The sequence below is a fragment of the Podarcis vaucheri genome, assembly GCF_965113315.1.
Source record: "Podarcis vaucheri genome assembly, chromosome: 6".
NCBI classification, from domain to species: Eukaryota; Metazoa; Chordata; class Lepidosauria; order Squamata; family Lacertidae; genus Podarcis; species Podarcis vaucheri.
In genome coordinates this window covers 46,485,578-46,505,245 of record NC_138764.1, presented here as the reverse complement: position 1 = coordinate 46,505,245, position 19,668 = coordinate 46,485,578, and the positions used below count along the sequence as shown (strand labels likewise).

At 42.1% G+C, this 19,668-nt stretch overlaps 1 protein-coding gene across 3 annotated transcripts in view; it reads right to left on the bottom strand.

Moving 5' to 3' along the window:
• The window catches only part of LOC309535543 (FRAS1-related extracellular matrix protein 1-like), a 110,088-nt gene extending 90,692 nt beyond the window's left edge, over positions 1-19,396 (bottom strand). For 2 of the 3 annotated variants that reach the window (XM_082228695.1, XM_082228697.1), the window contains exons 1-12: positions 19,100-19,391; positions 13,880-14,385; positions 11,254-11,348; positions 9,890-10,185; positions 8,824-9,023; positions 7,740-8,063; positions 7,519-7,627; positions 6,441-6,572; positions 4,292-4,636; positions 3,383-3,525; positions 1,270-1,466; positions 220-310 (exon numbers count right to left, since the gene is read on the bottom strand). In XM_082228695.1, coding sequence (XP_082084821.1) covers positions 220-310; positions 1,270-1,466; positions 3,383-3,525; positions 4,292-4,636; positions 6,441-6,572; positions 7,519-7,627; positions 7,740-8,063; positions 8,824-9,023; positions 9,890-10,185; positions 11,254-11,348; positions 13,880-14,119 — 2,172 coding nt within the window. In that variant the 5' untranslated portion in view covers positions 14,120-14,385; positions 19,100-19,391. Of the gene's footprint in view, positions 1-219; positions 311-1,269; positions 1,467-3,382; positions 3,526-4,291; positions 4,637-6,440; positions 6,573-7,518; positions 7,628-7,739; positions 8,064-8,823; positions 9,024-9,889; positions 10,186-11,253; positions 11,349-13,879; positions 14,386-19,099 lie in introns of all 3 variants that reach the window. The other variant, XM_082228696.1, reaches the window with a different exon arrangement.
• Between the last annotated feature and the right edge of the window lie 272 nt (positions 19,397-19,668).

Genomic DNA, 19,668 nt, shown 5'->3' with positions numbered 1-19,668 from the left:
TAAAGGGGGGGGGGCTGCTGTAACCTACAGCTGCATCATAGTTCCCAAGAAGGTCTGCATCCTCATTACAATTCTGAAGAATCATTGTACCCAGGACACTTTGCCAAGCACGCTCTGTATAACTGTGCCCATTGGGGTCTCTGAGAATGACAGATCACAAGGGACTTGAAGCAATCTTTCTGTTGTTGCAAGACAACAGTTATTGTTAGGTCCACTTACCTGTGTGAAAGATGACAGGAAAGGAATAGAAGAATTTTTCACAAAATTTTTCATGCTGTCTGTGAAAATAAGCTTTCCTGCATCATACACCCTATAGAACAGGAGGGAAGGGGGGAAAATACAATTTTTAATATATATTTAAAAGAGTAGCCATGTCTAAAATTGACACGGACTGTAACAGCATCTTAAAACACACTTATTGGTACATGAGCTTTTGGGCTAAGACAATTGACACATCTGTATGAATTGGTCTCAACAGTTGGGGCGAGTATATTAAATACAATAGAGGAAAAGCAGTTTTTCAGAGCAAATTGAAATCAATTGCTAGAGATATAATATATGGGCCAGAAAATTCTACCATGTAACTAATAAAGTGGGCTTCACATCTCATGGAAGTTCATGTTGCAAGACTTCTTGGACATTTGCACACTAGACTTTTTCTCTAGTATGGGAACCCCTATGACATCCATTTATTCCTCAGAATCCAAATTTTGTTCCTCCTAAACTAGCCTCCAGAGATTAAGAAGTGGGAAGTTAATAAATCTCTCCTAAAGAAAAAACATTTAGTATGCACCATGTCACACAGAGAGACTGCTTTCGATGGGAAAAGTTGATATTGTCCTCACCCCCAATTCACTTCTGAAATCAGTTCTGCTATGATTTAGGGGTGAGGCCCAGGGGGCGGAGGGTAGGGGAGAGAAGAAAGGAAGCGAAATTGACTATATTTGTCATTCTTCCTTTACAGAGCAGAGTACTCAAGAGTTCCCTCAACAGTGGCTGCAGGCAGGAGCAGTTCCACCGAAGAATTATTTCCACTCCCTGGGAGTGGGTGAGCTTTTGCTACAAAATGGGTTAGTTAAGCGAAAGGAGAGGTGAAATTTACCCAGCGTAGGTATCCGTCCCGATGGAGACTGAGACCACTTGTTTTACAATTAGCATTCACCTGAGGATAGCAACACCTGTATAGTGTTAATGTACACACAATGCCTTTTCGCTTAGATACATCCTTTGAGAGTTTCTTCCTTCGTTGATGCATAGAGACTTACATACCCAGGGGAAGCGGGAGAGAAACATGGCTTTGTAACTGTATACATAAGCTGGCTGTCTGGCGATTCGGCATCTGTGAAATGGAGGTGGTCCTTTGTGATATGTACTATCTCTGTTTCTTTGACCACAAGGTGCCTTGTTGTCCCAGGGACTTCTTCTGGCAAATGGTCTTTCACTGGCATTATGTGAATCATCACAATCTATAAGACAATCGCAAAACCCTGTTTATTTATCTGTTTCACTTGTATACCACCCATTCAATAAAGTTCTCTGGGATGTTTGCGTAGACAATGTAATGGAAAATATAATTTGCAATAAAAACCCGTAAAACAAACAAATGTCTCAAAGCAGAAAGCTCAGTCAGAAAAAAAGAACAAAACATAATTAAAACAAAAGCAGCATGAAGCCCAGCAAGGGGAGCTTAGTGCAAAAACCTGAAGCACTTAGATTGTAATTAAAGGGCTTGGGAGAACATGGATGTATGCCTTAAAAACAGCATTTACTGCTTGAGAACATCTTGCACCACCATATAAATCACAAAGATTGCCTAAGTGTAACATCAGGTACTCATATAGTTTGTTTTTGTGGTATATCCAACGTGAAGAATAACCAAATAACCTTTAGTCTTTAGTGTCAGTTCCAAATTGTTTTGATTAATAATTCAGGAAGCCAACAGTGCTACTGCAGTTAGTAATATAAAAAGAGAAGAAGGGGTATGAATTATAACATTTCTTTGAGCAAAGATGGTTCTCATAGAAATCATCTTCTCTGCAAGCTTCACTTTGTGTGTCATAAGCTTCACAGTGTTTGGACCCTAACACACACACATAAGGCCCTGTAAAGAGGCTATATCTTTGTTCAAACCTTCTTCCAGGGTAGTGTCAGAAATACAAGCTGAGGAGTACCAGGAAGAGTGTGCATGACATAGATCAGGGGCAGGCAACCTAAGGCCCGGGGGCCAGATGTGGCCCAATCGCCTTCTCAATCCGGCCCGCGGACGGTCCGGGAATCAGCGTGTTTTTAGATGAGTAGAATGTGTCCTTTTATTTAAAATGCATCTCTGGGTTATTTGTGGGGCATAGGAATTCATTAATTTCCCCCCAATATATATATATATATAGAGAGAGAGAGAGAGAGAGTGTGTGTGTGTGTGTGAGTGAGTGTCTGGCCGCCCACATGGTCTGAGGGACAGTGAACCAGCCCACGGCTGAAAAAGGTTGCTGACCCCTGACATAGATGGTATCTGAATTAAGCAGAGGCAACAGAACCAGAGCTTTTACTGGTTGGCCACATTGCCTGCAGAGCTCTGGAGCTTTTGGAGAGGGCAAGGAGAGAAAGATACAGTTCCTTCTGTTTTCCTGCAGGGAAATAGCTGAATGGAAGAAATGTCAAATATCTAAAAAGGTAGGCACCCATTATTCCTGCTACAGATGTAAAGATCATGAGTTCATGTATGTTTCAGGCTGGACCTCTTCTTGTAATGAAAGGATGCACACATTTGTCATAGAACCCTAAACTTTTGTCCAATGCTAAGGATGGAGATTTTTTGGGTTCTGACCTTATACAGCGGTGCTTCTTAATTTTTGTATATGTAATTACATTATCTTGCTTGACAAAGGACAGTATATAAATTTCTTTTAAAAATAAAATAAATAGTATGTATATTGATACTTTATGCATAGTCATGTATGCACTATAATATGAGAGGATCATCCATATTTTTAATTGGACCCAGGGTGGGGAGCTGACTTCTCATCTAAGTTAAGGAACAAGATGTTTCCATGGAGCTCTAATCAAGTTACAGTTGTACCTCGGGTTAAGTACTTAATTTGTTCCGGTGGTCCGTTCTTAACCTGAAACTGTTCTTAACCTGAAGCACCACTTTAGCTGATGGGGCCTCCTGCTGCCGCTGCGCTGCCGGAGCACGATTTCTGTTCTCATCCTGAAGCAAAGTTCTTAACCTGAAGCACTATATCTGGGTTAGCGGAGTCTGTAACCTGAAGTGTATGTAACCTGAAGCGTATGTAACCCGAGGTACCACTGTATTTAGATCTTTCCTCTAGGATTCTCCTCTGCTGCAACTTGGTTTTTCAAGAGAAATTGTAAAACAAATTACCTGAGGATCTGAGAGATTCGGTGGTTCCTGGCTGTCAGCTAAGTTAAACTCAAGCGAGTCTTGAAAAATTTCCCCTCCAAAATGACGGTAGTAAATAAGCCCATGGAAGAGATCTCTTTGGTAAAAGCTAAACACAGGAATACCTTGAGAATCCAACAAAGCACAAAAACCAATTTCAGAAAATTCGTTTTTCTCCTTCGCATTAAGGTGTCATATTGGAACCAGACCATTGGCTCTTGTATCCCTAATGCCATCTACACTGATTATCAGCAGCTCTTCCATGTTTGAGGCATGTTCTGTCCTTTTAAATTCATCTTTTGAATATAAACAATGTGATTTGCCCTCAGCTGGGTCTCCTCCTTCCATACCTTCTAATCTCACCCTAGAAATATTGCACGACTGGTTCAACAACCAGCTATCTGGCTTAATATGTTAACAGCTATTGTTCTGATTAATAATGGCATCTTCATTTTAATAGACATAGTTACTCTACCTTTTTTCAGAATGAGGGTCACATTCCCAGCAACTTTCAAGGCAGAGCAATGGATGAGACTCTTACCTATATATATTAGGGTGTATTCCAGCCAATCAAAAGGCAGATTTCTACAGATTCCCACCCACATATTCTCATCCTCCATCCATATAAGCAAAAGGTCTTATTACAGTCCAAGTGCATTTTCAGCCAGACAAAAGCAATCAAGGAGAGCATAGAACAAGACTAGTGAGGGGTGTGGTGTTGGGAGAGGAAATAATAATAATAATAATAATAATAATAATAATAATAATAATAATTTATTTATACCCCGCCCATCTGGCTGTGTCTCCCCAGGAAATGGTCTGGTCAGGGGCTCAAGGGCTGAAAAGAGAAACATTTGATCCCAGGTCTGAGGTTCCCAACCCCAGCACTACCTGGTCCATCTGGGAAGTGTTGCTTAATAAGTTCTCCAGCACTGGGTGGCTTGGATATTTTGTAGAGGATATAATCATCACTCGAATCAAAATCAGTAGCCATAAGCATATGGTTTTCAATAAGAACTGTGCTGCCTTCTTCCAACTCAAAGATAAGATTGTTCACTAGGAATGGAGGGGTGTCGTCTTTTGGAAGAATGTTAATAGGAAATCTGTGCCTAGCACTGTGCTTTTCATCAAAAATTCTGAAGACTATGTCATCCTTGGTTGTATCACTGTCATCATGATGGTAACGGACAACTCCATCCCTGAGATCTTTAACTGAAAACCTGAAGCCTTTGTTACCTACACAAGATGAAAGAAGAAAAACAACAGTTCTTCTTGCTGCTGGTTAACATGCATCTATTTAATACATTGGAGAAGCTTGGCTGTAGTTACCTATGTTTAGATATAGTTTCTTTTCCTTCAGACTAGTCAATTTAATAGATTGGATACATATAATTTGATGCCTATGCACATATTCTCCAGTGAATGGGAGCCTGGTACTATGCTGTCTTTATGCAGCAACATTGGATGGATTGAATAGCATATGGTTACCAGATTTTTTTCAATGAATCCGGGGACACATTTTTATTTATTTATTTATTTTGAAGCTGAATAGCAACAGGGAGTCAGTAGGGGGGATGGTGAGGCCAAAGACCCTGGGCCCAAGCAAACATGCATGTTGTATAAAGGTTCAAAGCCCTTCTTTCGTACCCTGTGAAACATAAATGCACAGAGTTTTTTTAAAAAAACTGGGCAACAGCCACCCACCTGCAACTCCCGAGCCTCCCCTGACCAGTCAAAACAAAGGGGGAAGGGGGCAGTATATCTGTACCGCCAGATGTCCCCGGTTCCCCTTCAGCAGTGGCGGTAGCAGCGGCAGTCAGCAGCCCAGAGTCAGCCTGGTAATGTAGTTGGCTCTGGCTGGCTTCAGGAGCTGCCCGCTGCCATGGCACCCGCCATTTTTCCTCGCCAGAAGTTCCAGCAAGGAAAAATGGCAGGCACCACTGCAGCGGGCAGCTCCTGAAGCCATCCAGAGCCAACTGCGCTACCATGCTGGCACCGGGCTGCTGAGGCTGCCGCATTTCCTGAGGACAGTTTTGCAAATCTGGGGACATCTGATAACCCTAGGATAACATGCTTGTAGCATGGATATATTAGCTGACATAATATTAATACCCATGTTGAAAAAGCAGTGGGAGAATTCGATTTGACAACCCACTGAATCCAGGTCACATTTACTTACATGTAGGAGCCCTGACTTAGTTGCACAAAGGTTACACAGAGGTTAGTTATCTTTATCTTGTCTTTATTGAGCATTTGTTCTGGTTTGTTTGCAGGATGTCTATACATCTTTGCATGAATCGTTAACTCACTCTACACTTTTCAGTGCATTTCCCTGTAACTTTTCCTAAACTTAAAAAGTCTGTTCCCTTTATAAAGTGGGTTTTTTGTGCTAGAACAACAAAGTACTTTAATTGCACAAACCTAAATTTCCCGGTATGTGCTTAAATGCCTTCTGCAAAAAACAGACACCATGGAGTGCCTTTACAATTGAAGGAACTAGATAAATAACTGAACATTATTACAGATGAAAATATTGCCATCTGTCTTTCCACTTAGGCAAGTTAAAGCTCAACTCGGTTCCAGTGTGGTGTAGTGGTTAAGAGCGGTAGTCACGTAATCTGGGTAACCGGGTTCGCGTCTCCGCTCCTCCACATGCAGCTGCTGGGTGACCTTGGGCCAGTCACACTTCTCTGAAGTCTCTCAGCCCCACTCACCTCACAGAGTGTTTGTTGTGGGGGAGGAAGGGAAAGGAGATTGTTAGCCGCTTTGAGACTCCTGAAGGGGAGTGAAAGGCGGGATATCAAATCCAAACTCTTCTTCTTCTTCTTCTTCTATCAGTATCTTCATAATGTTTTCCTCCACATCCCAAAAAAAAGGATGCACTTTCCACCACAACGAAACCATCTATTTTGCTTCAAGCAAAGGTCTGGTTGGAAAGTTCTAATTTTTATTTTGTACTCTCATTACTGAGGGGGAGGGATACACACATAGGAACTTTCAATTTTAAATTCCACAAATTTTAGACCATGAAGCTACATACCTCTGATTGTGAGCCAGCCATGATATAAGCCTTCCACCACAAGCAGCTGAACAGCATCAAGGTTATCATTATCTACAATCTGAAGAGACTCCCAGGTAATTGGACGAGACTGTCCTTCCAACAAGTCAAGCCCTATATAAGCAGGTATTTCAAACACAATGAAGTCATGTGGCTCTGAATGAGCTCATAGAGCAATTCAGCATTAAAGGCGCCATGAGCTTTGCTTTCAGCGTAAGCAATTGCACTAGGTGGAAAAGTAATGCAGTTGTGGGGGGAATTCAGAAAAGTTAACTGGTTTGATACTTAGGAGTACAGTTAAAAGAACATGGTGAGACAAAAGCAAGAGGCAGGATTCTATTCAGGGATGTTTAATTTGCAAGCAGGTCATTGAGATACTGCAAATGGGTCACTGCCAATAGGTTTGTAGGTCCTCTTTTTTTACAAGTCAGATATTCCCTGAAAAGGTAAATCCAGCTTACATTGGGAGGGAAATATGGGCTGGCATTTTGTGTGCGCACTGGAAAAACTTGCATGCATGATTAACACCAATTCCACACTAAAGACCCATCTGGAAGTACTGATAGTAACATGGATTTGTCATATTTGGATAATAGGGTTGTTACTGTAATCCTATCACTGGCCCCATCACAATTCAAGCAGTATCATACCATTTTAAACAGTCATGGCTTCACCCAAATATTCCTGGGAACTCACATTTTCCCCCCTCCCGAGAGCTAAGATTCCCAGAGTTCCCTGGGTAGGGGAATTGATTGTTCACTGTCATAACTGTAGCTGTTTGAAGGGAATAGGGAATGGCCAAACAACTCTCAGCAACCCAAATGAACTAAAGTTGTGGTATATTTCAGATGTATAGTTCAGATGCGGCCACTATACTCTAAATATAAAACACATCTTTCATATGGATGATAAATATGCCCAGTTACCACTGTAGAATGCTTTTCTCTTTGAAATCAAATTTATTTGTATCATCCTATGTCTGCATTATCACAGCACACGGAGGGTGAATCTGCTGCAAAACCACATCTGTGAAGAAAATCTTAAAGGGGATTTTCCTTACCTGTGTTCCATGCAACTCTAGGAGCATTTGTTACTGCACTTCGAATTGAAAAATGGACCATGATAGGGAAGCTGTTCATGAAGAGGCTATCAATTGCTTGAAACTCAACCTAGCGAGCGAGAGAGAAAAGATTAATTCAGTCCCTTTGTGACTGTTGAGCTGTAGGCATAGACTAGCTTGTGAGCACCAGGGGAGGGGAGCAGCTACATCCCATCTCTCACCTCATAGTTCTGTCTCTCAGAATGAGAGATATTAGATGGCTGGAAAGCAACTTTTGTATCATACAAATCCTGCCAAGTGAAAGACGTAATAGCCTTGGAGTGGTCATCCAGGTGGGTAACATATCCCTGAGGAGGAGGTTTAGTAATGTTGAATAGCAATCTTTCCCTCGGGGTTTCTTCATCTTCAGCATCCAAAGTCACTGTCGTGAGAGGAGTAAGAATGAACTCATCTATCTCCAAGATGAACATGGACATGAATGCAGCTTGAGGTTGTCTGTTTGGAATGGCCCCTTTTATCCTTACAGGAATCCACACATTTTCTGCCTACAAACAAGGAAACCAAATGTCTCTTCACAGTCAGTGCAGAAGAGGGGCATTAATATATTGCTTTTAAATGTAGTTCAAGGAACTTTATTTGGGTTCAACTGGGTATTATTACAAAAAAAACACTACTGAAAACAACTATTTGTTATCAGATTCAAAAGTCTGGTTTTCAGAGGAGAGGAAATGATCAATAGGGTCTGTTTTAGAACATTTGGAGCAAGTGCTAAGACATATATTTTGTGGTATCTGGTAGTCCTTTGTCTAGAATAATGTGCTCCAAGTAGGAATGGGGAGAAATTGAATTCAGCTTGGCATTAAAAGGCAAAAATACCCAATTCACAATATGCAAACTGAAAAAAACAGACATCCTTTGAAATTTGCACTTCTCAGTACAAATTTCGTGATGGATACATGACTAATGCAATGAATCCGCGAACTGTGCTGAATTTCCAAATACTATTGTAATAGTAATATTACATTCCATTAAGGTGCAGCAGTGGGTGAGGTAGGGGGCAGAATGGGAAGCAGGGCCACTCCATCAGCTCCCCTGAGAGAGAGAGATGCTATATTTAGTTCCTCCTCCTCTGGGTTCAATAAAGTGTCCATCTTGCCACACAATCAGCATGTACTGAATCTGATACATAGCCAGGAAAATTAACATTCAAGTAATTTTATCCTAGAGTTTTTTGGAGGGAGGTTGGGAGTATGGAAAAACAACAGAAAGTTGTGTGGAAAATATGATTTGCTGCATTGTCCTTACCTGTAGCTGAAATCTGCTCTTTTTGTCTCTGATTTCTACTTGTATGGATATATAATCCTTATCAGGTGACGGGGGACTGAGGTGTTGATACCTAAGTCTCATCTCCAGAAAGTCTTCACAGCTCATCTTTAGAAGGTGTATTTCTTTTAATCCTGAATGGCAGGCACCATTGCTGGGACAAGGTGGTTTGGATTGTCCAGCTAAGGCAGAAACACAACTTTAGAACAAACTATTTCTGACCTTCTAAATGATCTGTCTTTTATTTAATAACACAAGCAACCTTTAAGGGATTTACATATTCTGAATATTGAATGAAGACTTTGGATGACCTTGTAATTTAAACTACTACACAATCTTCTAATTTAAGCTACACAATCTTTGAAACAGGGGGTTGTGCACACTAAAAACACAGATCTGCATGCCAGAGAACCATGGCCGATCCAGTGGCAATTCTGATGCCCTGAAGTGCCACAAGACTTAACTACTAGCTCAGTAGTGATGACCTACAGTATTTGCATTATTCAGCAGAACCTCTTTTATCTAAATGACTGGGTTAACAGAAGATCTCTAGATAAAATAAAACACTATCTATTTAATACACCCTTGCTTTAATCTGGATCAAAACTGGAAACACATTTCAGAATTCATGGGTAGATATTCCCACCAGGACAGTGGGAATGCCTTCTTCTTCATTCTCCTTCCAACTGAAAGAGAACTCAATTAATATCGTCTCCCAGCATCTTACTGTCCCCTTTTAACTAGACAGTTGGTCTAAAGGATTGAATCGTGCGGGGCCAGGGATTCCCCAAGATCTGCTGTACATAGATGATAGCCCAGGCCATGTGATGCCAATTCAGTGACTACAAGTGCACATATGCCAACAGGGTGCCTGTAGAACCCATCCTACCACCCTGTCCCCTCAGATGCTTGAAATAAGCCTTCCATCTGAGCCAACGCTAAGCTGTTTCAAGATGAAATACATTTCTGAGTGTGAGAAAGAGGGAGGCAATTCTTGGGAAAGAGCTTACAGCTGGGAAGGGGAAAGTTAAATAAGATTAAAAATCACCTTTTTTTTGTTTGGTGTATGTAGATGTATCTTCACCATTCTGTATTTTAGAGTCCTCAACAACTACTTGCCCAACAGCAGGAAACAGTAATTCAGACGACAAGATCCTCACTGTGCAGGCTTTACCTAAACCGTTGTACTTGAAAGTCAAAATGTTTCTGTCAATTGGCTGAGAAATCCCAAAGAATTCTGGAACTTCTAGAGATGCTTGTCCAAACTGAACAAGACTCGGTTTTGGGCTTCTTATCACTATATGAAGAGTAAACATCTCTACAGCAGTCTCCAGTTCTGTAAACCTGTAAAAGGGAGACGGCAAATACTTCCTGGTGAGCAGTAACAATCTTTGCATTGAAATTTAGAAGACTGTAAGTACAAAACATTCCCTCCTAAGATTTTAGGGGCACCATATACAAAGTTTTAAGGGTTGCTTGATTCTAGGAATCAGCTTTTTAACTGCTGTTTTTATTGTTCTGCACAGAGAATATATACTTCGATTTTTCCAACAGAATACCAGTTAATGAACCACAAACATAATGATGTAGAAAGAGCTCTGCTGGATCAGGCCAGAGGCATGACAGCCTTTGGTACTAGAGACAGCACATAGCCAACATAGCTAGTAGTCATTGATAGTAGGGGTGTGCACTGGCCACAAGCTGCAGTCCGGATCCCAGTTCAGCACTTTGGAAACAAGTCTGAATTGATCCTGAAGTAGTTTGGACAGGCACCCCCAAACTCAGCCCTCCAGCTGTTTTGGGACTACAATTCCCATCATCCCTAGCTAACAGGACCAGTGGTCAGGGATGATGGGAATTGTAGTCCCAAAACAGCTGGAGGGCCAAGTTTGGGGATGACTGGCTTTGGAGGTTGCCTTATTTGGTTTGGGTCAAAATTCCAATCCAGAAAAGCAAAGCTCCATTACTGTTATGGGGAATAACTCCCCCCCCTTTGACAGAATTATTTATAGGCTCAGCAGCCACTCCGGAAATGACAGAAGAAAATACTATGGATGGATAAATGACAGAACTGCAGACAAAAATTTACAACAACAAAAATAGTCAAAGGTTCATTCCTTTGTAATAGCGGTGTGTTTTTTGGTTTTGTTTGTTTGACAGAATGCAGCTTTGGAGGTAACAATCTAAAGCAGAAAACTGGTACAAGAGATTGCCCTTAACCCTTTGCTTTAATGCAATTATTCCACTAGAATGGCCCCCTGAAGCTGCTTTTTGCCCTGTGGGGGGGGGGGGCTATCTATAGCAAGGCAATATGCAACCCCTTGTTTAAGAGTCTGGAATGCTAACTAATATATGTGTCCTTCTAAAGTAATTATATATGCAGAACTGCATTCAAGGAAAATGAAGCAAAACCTGTATGCTCTCAATATCACACGGTCTTCATTTAGCAGTGGACAACCATTGTGGATGTATTTCACTTCACTGGGTAAGAAATGGCAATCAAATACCTAACAGGAGAAACAGAAACAAATGAGCAAAATGGACTTGTTCCACAAAAATTCAGTGCTCAGGCCTAGTGAATGAAGCTTGTAAAAGTCCGATTCAAAAGCGAGGCAAGCTGTACAGGACCACAAATGAAAACCCAAGGCAGAGAGTTATTCACTTACCCTCCAGCAGCCCTTAAACCCCTTACTCTTAGTGCCCCTAGGCTCCAGCTTCTCAATTCCTCAAACCCTACAAAACCCATTACTCTTGAGTAATAGGTTTCCCAAGTGCAACAGGGGCTTCCCTCCCCCGCCCCCCACCCGAGGTCATAAACAAGATGCTGAGCAGAAGAGGGAAAGGGGGGTATAGAGTTACCTTCTGCTGTTCCTGGAGCACCACTTCTGCTGCCCAAGATGGGTAAGTTGTGTTGAAAGGAATAGGTGGGTTGTGAGAGAAGGAGATTGGGTGAATGTGTAGGTTATTTGCAAATGTTGGATTGGCTTGTGAACTGGAGATGGGTTATTTCTAATGCTGGCGGGGGGGGAGAGTTCTGCTCATTTCTGAGCCAACCCAAGGAGAACAGGGTAAGACCACTCATGTGCAAGCTGTTTTTCCATGCCCACACATTTGCATTCACAATTTGCTCATATTCAGGAGGCAATTTTATGGTGTGTAAATGTTGGGCAAGGACGTGACTTGATTCAAACTGAGATTCGTGACATGACTTGATTCCAACTGAGACAATGGAGCCATAAACATGAGAACGGCTAAGCTAACATGGCTACTCCATTCAAACTGACTTGCATTTCATATAATAATAATAATAATAATTTATTATTTGTACCCCGCCCATCTGGCTGGGTTTCCCCAGCCACTCTGGGCGGCTTCCACAGAAACCAAAAAACACTAAAATATCATACATTAAAAGCTTCCCTGAATAGGGCCGCCTTAAGATGTTTTCTGAATGTCAGGTAGTTGTCCATCACCTTGACATCCGATGGGAGAGCATTCCACAGGGCGGGCGCCACCACCGAAAAGGCCCTCTGCCTGGTTCCCTGTAGCTTCGCTTCTCGCAATGAGGGAACCGCCAGAAGGCCCTCGGCGCTGGACCTCAGTGTCCGGGCAGAACGATGGGGGTGGAGACGCTCCTTCAGGTATACTGGGCCGAAGCCGTTTAGGGCTTTAAAGGTCAACACCAACACTTTGAATTGTGCTCGGAAACGTACTGGGAGCCAATGTAGGTCTTTCAAGACCGGTGTTATGTGGCCTCGGCGGCCGCCCCCAGTCACCAGTCTAGCTGCCGCATTCTGGATTAGTTGTAGTTTCCGAGTCACCTTCAAAGGTAGCCCCACGTAGAGCGCATTGCAGTAGTCCAAGCGGGAGATAACTAGAGCATGCACCACTCTGGCCAGACAGTCAGCGGGCAGGTAGGGTCTCAGCCTGCGTACCAGGTGGAGTTGGTAGACAGCTGCCCTGGATACAGAATTGACCTGTGCCTCCATGGACAGCTGTGAGTCTAAAATGACTCCCAGGCTACGCACCTGGTCCTTCAGGGGCACAGTTACCCCATTCAGGACCAGGGAGTCCTCCACACCAGCCCGCCCCCTGTCCCCCCAAAACAGTACTTCTGTCTTGTCAGGATTCAACTTCAATCCATTAGCCGCCATCCATCCTCCAACCGCCTCCAGGCACTCACACAGGACCTTCACCGCCTTCACTGGTTCTGATTTGAAAGAAAGGTAGAGCTGGGTATCATCTGCATATTGCTGGACACCCAGTCCAAACCCCCTGATGATCTCTCCCAGCGGCTTCATATAGATGTTAAAAAGCATGGGGGAGAGGACGGAACCCTGAGGCACCCCACAAGTGAGGGCCCAAGGGTCTGAACACTCATCCCCCACCACCACTTTCTGAACACGGCCCAGGAGAAAGGAGCGAAACCACTGTATAACAGTGCCCCCAGCTCCCAACCCCTCTAGACGGTCCAGAAGGATGTTATGGTCGATTGTATCAAAGGCCGCTGAGAGATCCAGCAGAACTAGGAAACAACTCTCACCTTTGTCCCTAGCTCGCCGGAGATCATCAACCAGTGCGACCAAGGCAGTTTCAGTCCCATGATGAGGCCTGAACCCTGATTGGAAGGGATCCAAATGGTCCGCATCCTCCAGGCGTGCCTGGAGTTGTTCAGCAACCACACGCTCAATCACCTTGCCCAAGAATGGAAGATTTGAGACTGGGCGATAGTTGGCCATACTGGCCGGGTCTAAAGATGGTTTTTTAAGAAGCGGTTTAATGACCGCCTCTTTCAGCGGATCTGGGAATGTTCCCTCACAGAGGGAAGCATTCACCACCCCGCAGAGCCCATCGCCCAGCCCTTCCCGGCTAGCTTTTATAAGCCAGGATGGGCAAGGATCAAGGAGACAGGTGGTTGGTTTCACTCGTCCAAGCAGCCTGTCCACATCCTCGGGGGTAACGGATTGAAATTGATTCCTAATTCAAAATTGATATCTAATTCAAAATTAAGCCAATAAGAAACTGGACTAATGATACTTACCTGAGGTGTAAGTTTCCCAACTCTTTGTGTCACAGGCTCATTTAAAACCACCTCTACCTTGCAAGAATCTCTCTCCTTAGAAATATTGAACTGTAGCTCATTTTCAGTTATGTACGCAGCGCGTCCTCTTTCAACGTGGATTTCTTTATTCAGCAGGACCAGCTTGGCTCCTCTTAGAGGTTCAAGATTCTCAAGGACAATAAAAATAGTCAATGCTATGAAAGCATTCATAATTTCCATCTTCTTGGTGCTGCTCCTTCCTTTAAGTCATTCAAAGCAAGAATTGCCAGAATAGTATTTTGGGACTACTGTTCTCTTTTGCTCAAGAAATAGAACTTCTGCTATCCCTTTGATTAAATGTGCTTTGGCTCATTTTATCTTCAAGAAATAAAATGAAGTTACTTAGCAGTAATGCTTTTCTCTAAGGCAGTTCAGGAGCTAGGATGTTACAATGGAGTGATTCACATGTGCCAATTGACAGTGTTCAGCGGACAGCAAACACTCCCCTGTTATTCAAAGAAATCAGAGTTACTCTACTTGAACAAGAAGAGGTACCGCAAATGCAGAACAGTAGCTTAGAAAACAAACATGCTTTTCAGATGCATAATAAAATACGCAAGGAGAAAGTTTAGTATGAGTGGGGCCCAATTTCCATGCAACGTTTCACTGCTTCCACTCTGCCAACATCATTCCTTTTCTAAGACTTCTGCCCGTGCTGTTGTTCCCTATCGACTTAGACTTTGGACAGAGGAGGCACAGAAGAAAGCTTCAAGTCTCTGGGGCACAGCAGCTCTGCCCACCTGCCTCTGCTGGATTGTGGATTGAGATTGTGCCCTAAAACTCACAGAATGCAGCAGACACACAATGTCATTTGTGGTGGGGTGAACAGCAAGGATATCTTATTAAGGATATTTAAATAATAATAATGAAACGAATACTCAGTTACAATGAGGATACAATCACACTCAAGAAGGCAGAGAAAGTTGGTTTCCATTATACAGTGGTACCTCAGGTTACAGACGCTTCAGGTTACAGACTCTGCTAACCCAGAAATAGTACCTTGGGTTAAGAACTATGCTTCAGGATGAGAACAGAAATCGCATGGCAGCGGTGTGGCAGCAGCAGCAGGAAGCCCCATTAGCTAAAGTGGTCCCTCAGATTAAGAACAGTTTCAGGTTAAGAACGGACCTGTGGAACGAATTAAGTTCTTAACCCGAGGTACCACTGTACTTGCAATGTTTTCCCTCACTCCACCTAGTAGGAAATGTCATTGCCTCTTTTCATGAAAGAACATACTGAGGGAAATATGTTTGGAAGGCAGATGCAGCTTGCATATTCCTAGGCCACTGTAAAAGGCCCTCCAACAAAGAAGGCAAAAGCAAAAACAAAGACAAATAGCAGAGGAAACTCTTCCCCTTTCAAAGTGGCCAATCTGCATAGGAAAGCTTTATTAGAATACAATGGAAGATGGAAGAACTCATATAATCCAGACTAAAATAACTACTTTCAGTTCCCATTAAAATTAATGGGACTTAAGTCATGATCAACTTGAAATCAATGGGACCCAAAGTCAACCAACTTAATTTAGAGCTAGCCCAGTGTCTGCAATTCAAAACATGTTTAAAGCTATTTGACAACATGAACTCCATTATGTCCTTCAGGTTTATTATTGCATCAGTTTTAACACTTGCTTATCGGTAAAAAACAGCCAAATGCCTTTCAAATATTATTCCACATTCAGCAAGGCTGGCAACCATCCCAATCTGCTGGTGTCCATTGCTTGGGAGTCAACTAGAACCACAGCTTGTCTCCTCCCTATATCCCACCTAGGATATAGCTTGTACTTATCTGGTCCTAACAAAGGGTGAGAAAAATGAGAGGCTGAACTAAACTGACCCATCAATTGACTATTTTTATTTGATTGTGCTTAAATATTGTCAACTATTTTTGGAAGCCTGTATAGGTGGTGACTATTTCTTCCTCTTTCCATTATCACGCCACTTGATAACAAGAGCAGGAATGAAGACAAGCCCAGCAGGCCCTTCTTCTTCTGAGGTGTTTTCACTGTAGTGTGCTCCTCAAGCCATTCTTCCCCGACTATCATAAATAAATGACAAGACACATTGGTGTAATATTTAAAAATACTTCCTCCTTTTACCATTTATGAGACAATATAAGAGATTATTTTGTCCAACATTTATTTTACTGCCACAATAAATAATATGCAGACAGGTTGTTACAATTCCATAAGATTTAATGGTAAAAGAGAGTATTAAATTGTAACTACTTTATAGTATAATTAATTTGTAGAATCCTCCCATTTCCTCCCACTCTGAGAAGTAATTTACATGCTACCAAGACCCCCAAAAATGAAAACCATTTAATCGCTCTCCAATTCTTTATGGACTAGGAGCGTTGAGAAAATTAATTCGGTGTAAGAGCTGACCATGCTAGGTGTGATCCAATACACACGTCCAGCGCTTTTTTTCTGGAGGGATGCAGGGGTATGCATACCCCTAAACATTTTGTGAATCTTTGTACTTTTTTCATTTTACTGTATTTATTTTCCCCGATTCGAACTATAAAAGGGTGATTTTCTTGAGTCAAAATGAGAGTACATTTTTTAAGAAAAAAAGCACTGCACATGTCTACCATATATTCTGCACATGTCTATGTTCTGATCCAAGAATGGCCTGTCAGATGTATATCAGTGGAGTTCACTCCAAATTATGGAGCAAATTGAAATCCTCCCCAATCCCATTCTTTTCTTAAAAGAAATAAGTGTGGGGAGTTCCTACTATCTTGCACTTATCCCTTGTCAATTATTTCCCCCATTGTTCGGCTTTCAGGGAGAGTTTGAGAATACATTTTGAGAAAACAATTTTGGTGTATATATGTACCTCTTTCCTTCAGGCCTTTAGCCCATCCCCCTAGTTTTCAGAAGATAAGTCTCCGAGTTTGGCATGAATGCATCTTGACTCCAAAATACAATTATGTACGTACAAGTGCGTAAACTCCAAGTGTCACAATTTTTTAAAGTGACCGAATATAAAACACATAAGTTCATATAAAGGCAAAGAACACACAGGTTGTCATCTATGACAATCATAGATTGTCTAAGTCAGTGGTGAGGAGCCAAATTAAGCCCAAGAGGGCTTGGAGATTTGCCTGCCTAGGCCATTTCTGGCAAACCAAGTCCGCCTTTTCCCAAGCCTGATGTCAGGAATGGGTAGGTCCCTACTGTGTTTGAGTTGAAGTAAAACTGTAGTCGTTCCAACATCCCCACATACAGCCGACTGTTCAGACCTCCACACACCCAAAGGGAGTTTCCACATGTGTTCAACAGAACACATGCAGAAACCTCCCCACATTTAGAAACTCTGGTAAGGCAAAGTTCTCAACTGCAGGGATGTGTCTGAACTGAACATATTTTTAAACCTGCTGCAGATTTTCATGCTGAACATGTGAAGGTGTGAAAAGCAGTCCACCAGACAAGGGAAGGTTGTGGGCAATAGTTGCATGTGTATTCCCACCACCTCTTTAAGCCTTTGTGCCTTCAGGAAATCAACTGAGTGTGGCTAGTGATTGCACACATTCCATTAAGTGCTAAAATCAGGAAGCATGAAGCATACCTCTGCTTCTGTAAAGTTCAAAAACAGAGCCAACATGTATCTTCATATGGGGGAACAAGATAGCAACTTTCCATTTTTGAATGTTACAGATGAAGCACCAAAACAGGAAGTACAACACACTGATGATTCCTGTTACAGTACAAAAGGGGTCAGAGAACCCTTGTTCGTTTATGAGGTGCACTGCAGCTCCCTGCTGATATGGACACCTCTAATTGCTGTACATTGTTGCTGCTGTAAAACAATATAACAACTTATCCACCCTTATCGTACAGTTATTTTACTTCATTACCACAACTAGGAAACTTTTCACCTTCCAACTTAAAACAACAGCTCAAACCGCAGTTACGGGTCTTTCACAAATCTGGATTTTAAAAAATCCTCTTATGCAAAATATCTGTTTCCTCGAGACACCGAGGCTGCTAGTAACCCACCTTTTGTTGTTAGCTGCAGGGCTCACTCTTTTTTTGCCATGGGAAAACAGAGTAGTATGAACATAATCAGTCCTTTCATTGTACACAGTTCTCAGTTCCAGTAGCAGTTAGACAATTTGCTGACAGACTTTACACACACACACACACACACACACACACACAGACACACCAGTTATTCTCAATTGCAAGGGGCAATACAGGAGTTCTAAAGCTTCCCTCTCCTACAGAGCAAGGCTGAAAATGCACCTGCATCTTTTAAGTTTAAAATTAATAAGCCAAGTTACGGGATCCCCAATGCTAATTAGCAGAGTCCCGTTAGAGTCCCCTTTCCCCTCATGCTAATTAGTTTAGGGGGGTGGGTAGAATTCCCACACAAGAATGGATAAAAAGACAAAAGTATCCACAGGACTCCTTTGATAAGCAACTCACTGGAGGGGAGGGGGAGAGAGACAGAGCAGAACAGCCCATCTGTGATTTTAAACACCTGATTGCCTGAAGCATGCAGGTGTGTAAAAAAAAAAAAAGTCTATTTAAATGGTGGGAGTCTGCAGGAGAAGAAGAAAAAAATGCCACTGCAATTCACATGAAAATCCAGATTCCTAGCTAGTTGCATGAATAATTTATTAACAGCCATCTAGAAAGGGAGAGTGACACCTTTGTTGTCTGCTGAACCAGCAACAAGAAGATCACTTGCCACGACAAAGAAGTCTTCAAAACAGAAAAGCTGCAGTTTGGATAGCAGCAAACACATCCTTCTTTAGTCTGCCAAGGCACAATCATTTAATTTTTTGGGGGGGGACAGTACATTGCTAGAGGATATTCCTATGGCAGAGAGAGGAGACATCTCAACATATTTTGAATTTAATAAAATAATATTCTTCTGCCTTTTGTAAACACCAGATACAGTATATATTTTAAAAATACACAATTTTGCTATTGGTACTGAAAAGCATATTTTCTAACGGGCATTTTAAGTCAAAGTGCCTACTTAATTCTGAGAGTGAAATTGCAGCACCTTTTCTGTCTGCTCTTGTCTAATATAACAGTTTTTCTTTCTTCCTATTTTAAATGCCTGTCCTCTAGCCACCCAATAATGTTTCTGAAAGGGAATGGAAAGCTAGCAAGCCTGCCAAGAAAAGGAAAAATCAAAGCCATACCTGCAAGCTGCAATACAGCTTTAGGAATCCCCCTCAAACTTTTTCTTTTCAAGTGCTTTGAAAGTGGAACTTTTTTTCAAAATGGTGGTAATGTTCCTCAAAGTCACTTTCAAATCCTTCAAGTCAAGCTAACCCAGAGCAAGGGAAAGAAATAAGAGGCATTAAATGTAATTGTCCCAGAGCAATCTCCTCAGAGGGGGAAGGAAAAAAACAAAACTTTAAAATGCAGGAAATCTGTCTAAGTCAAGCTGGCCCACTACTCACAGATGTTACTGATTCAAGTGAGATAGCAATTCCAAGCTCCAAAACAGATTCCAAGTGAGAAAATAGGAAAAGTCATTGGTTGCTATTAGATACGCATTCTGAAGGGGGGAAAAGAGAGAGAGAGACAGACAGACTCAGGGAGAATGGGCAGTGAGGAATTTGTGGCCTGGATTAGAGGCTCCATGATAATTAAGGAATCGTGACAAATAGGGATTCAGCTGACCTCTTTTGCAGAAAAGATACAAGAAGTGAAGGCTGAAATCCAAAACCTGTCTACTAGTCATGAAGCCACCTTAACCTCGGGG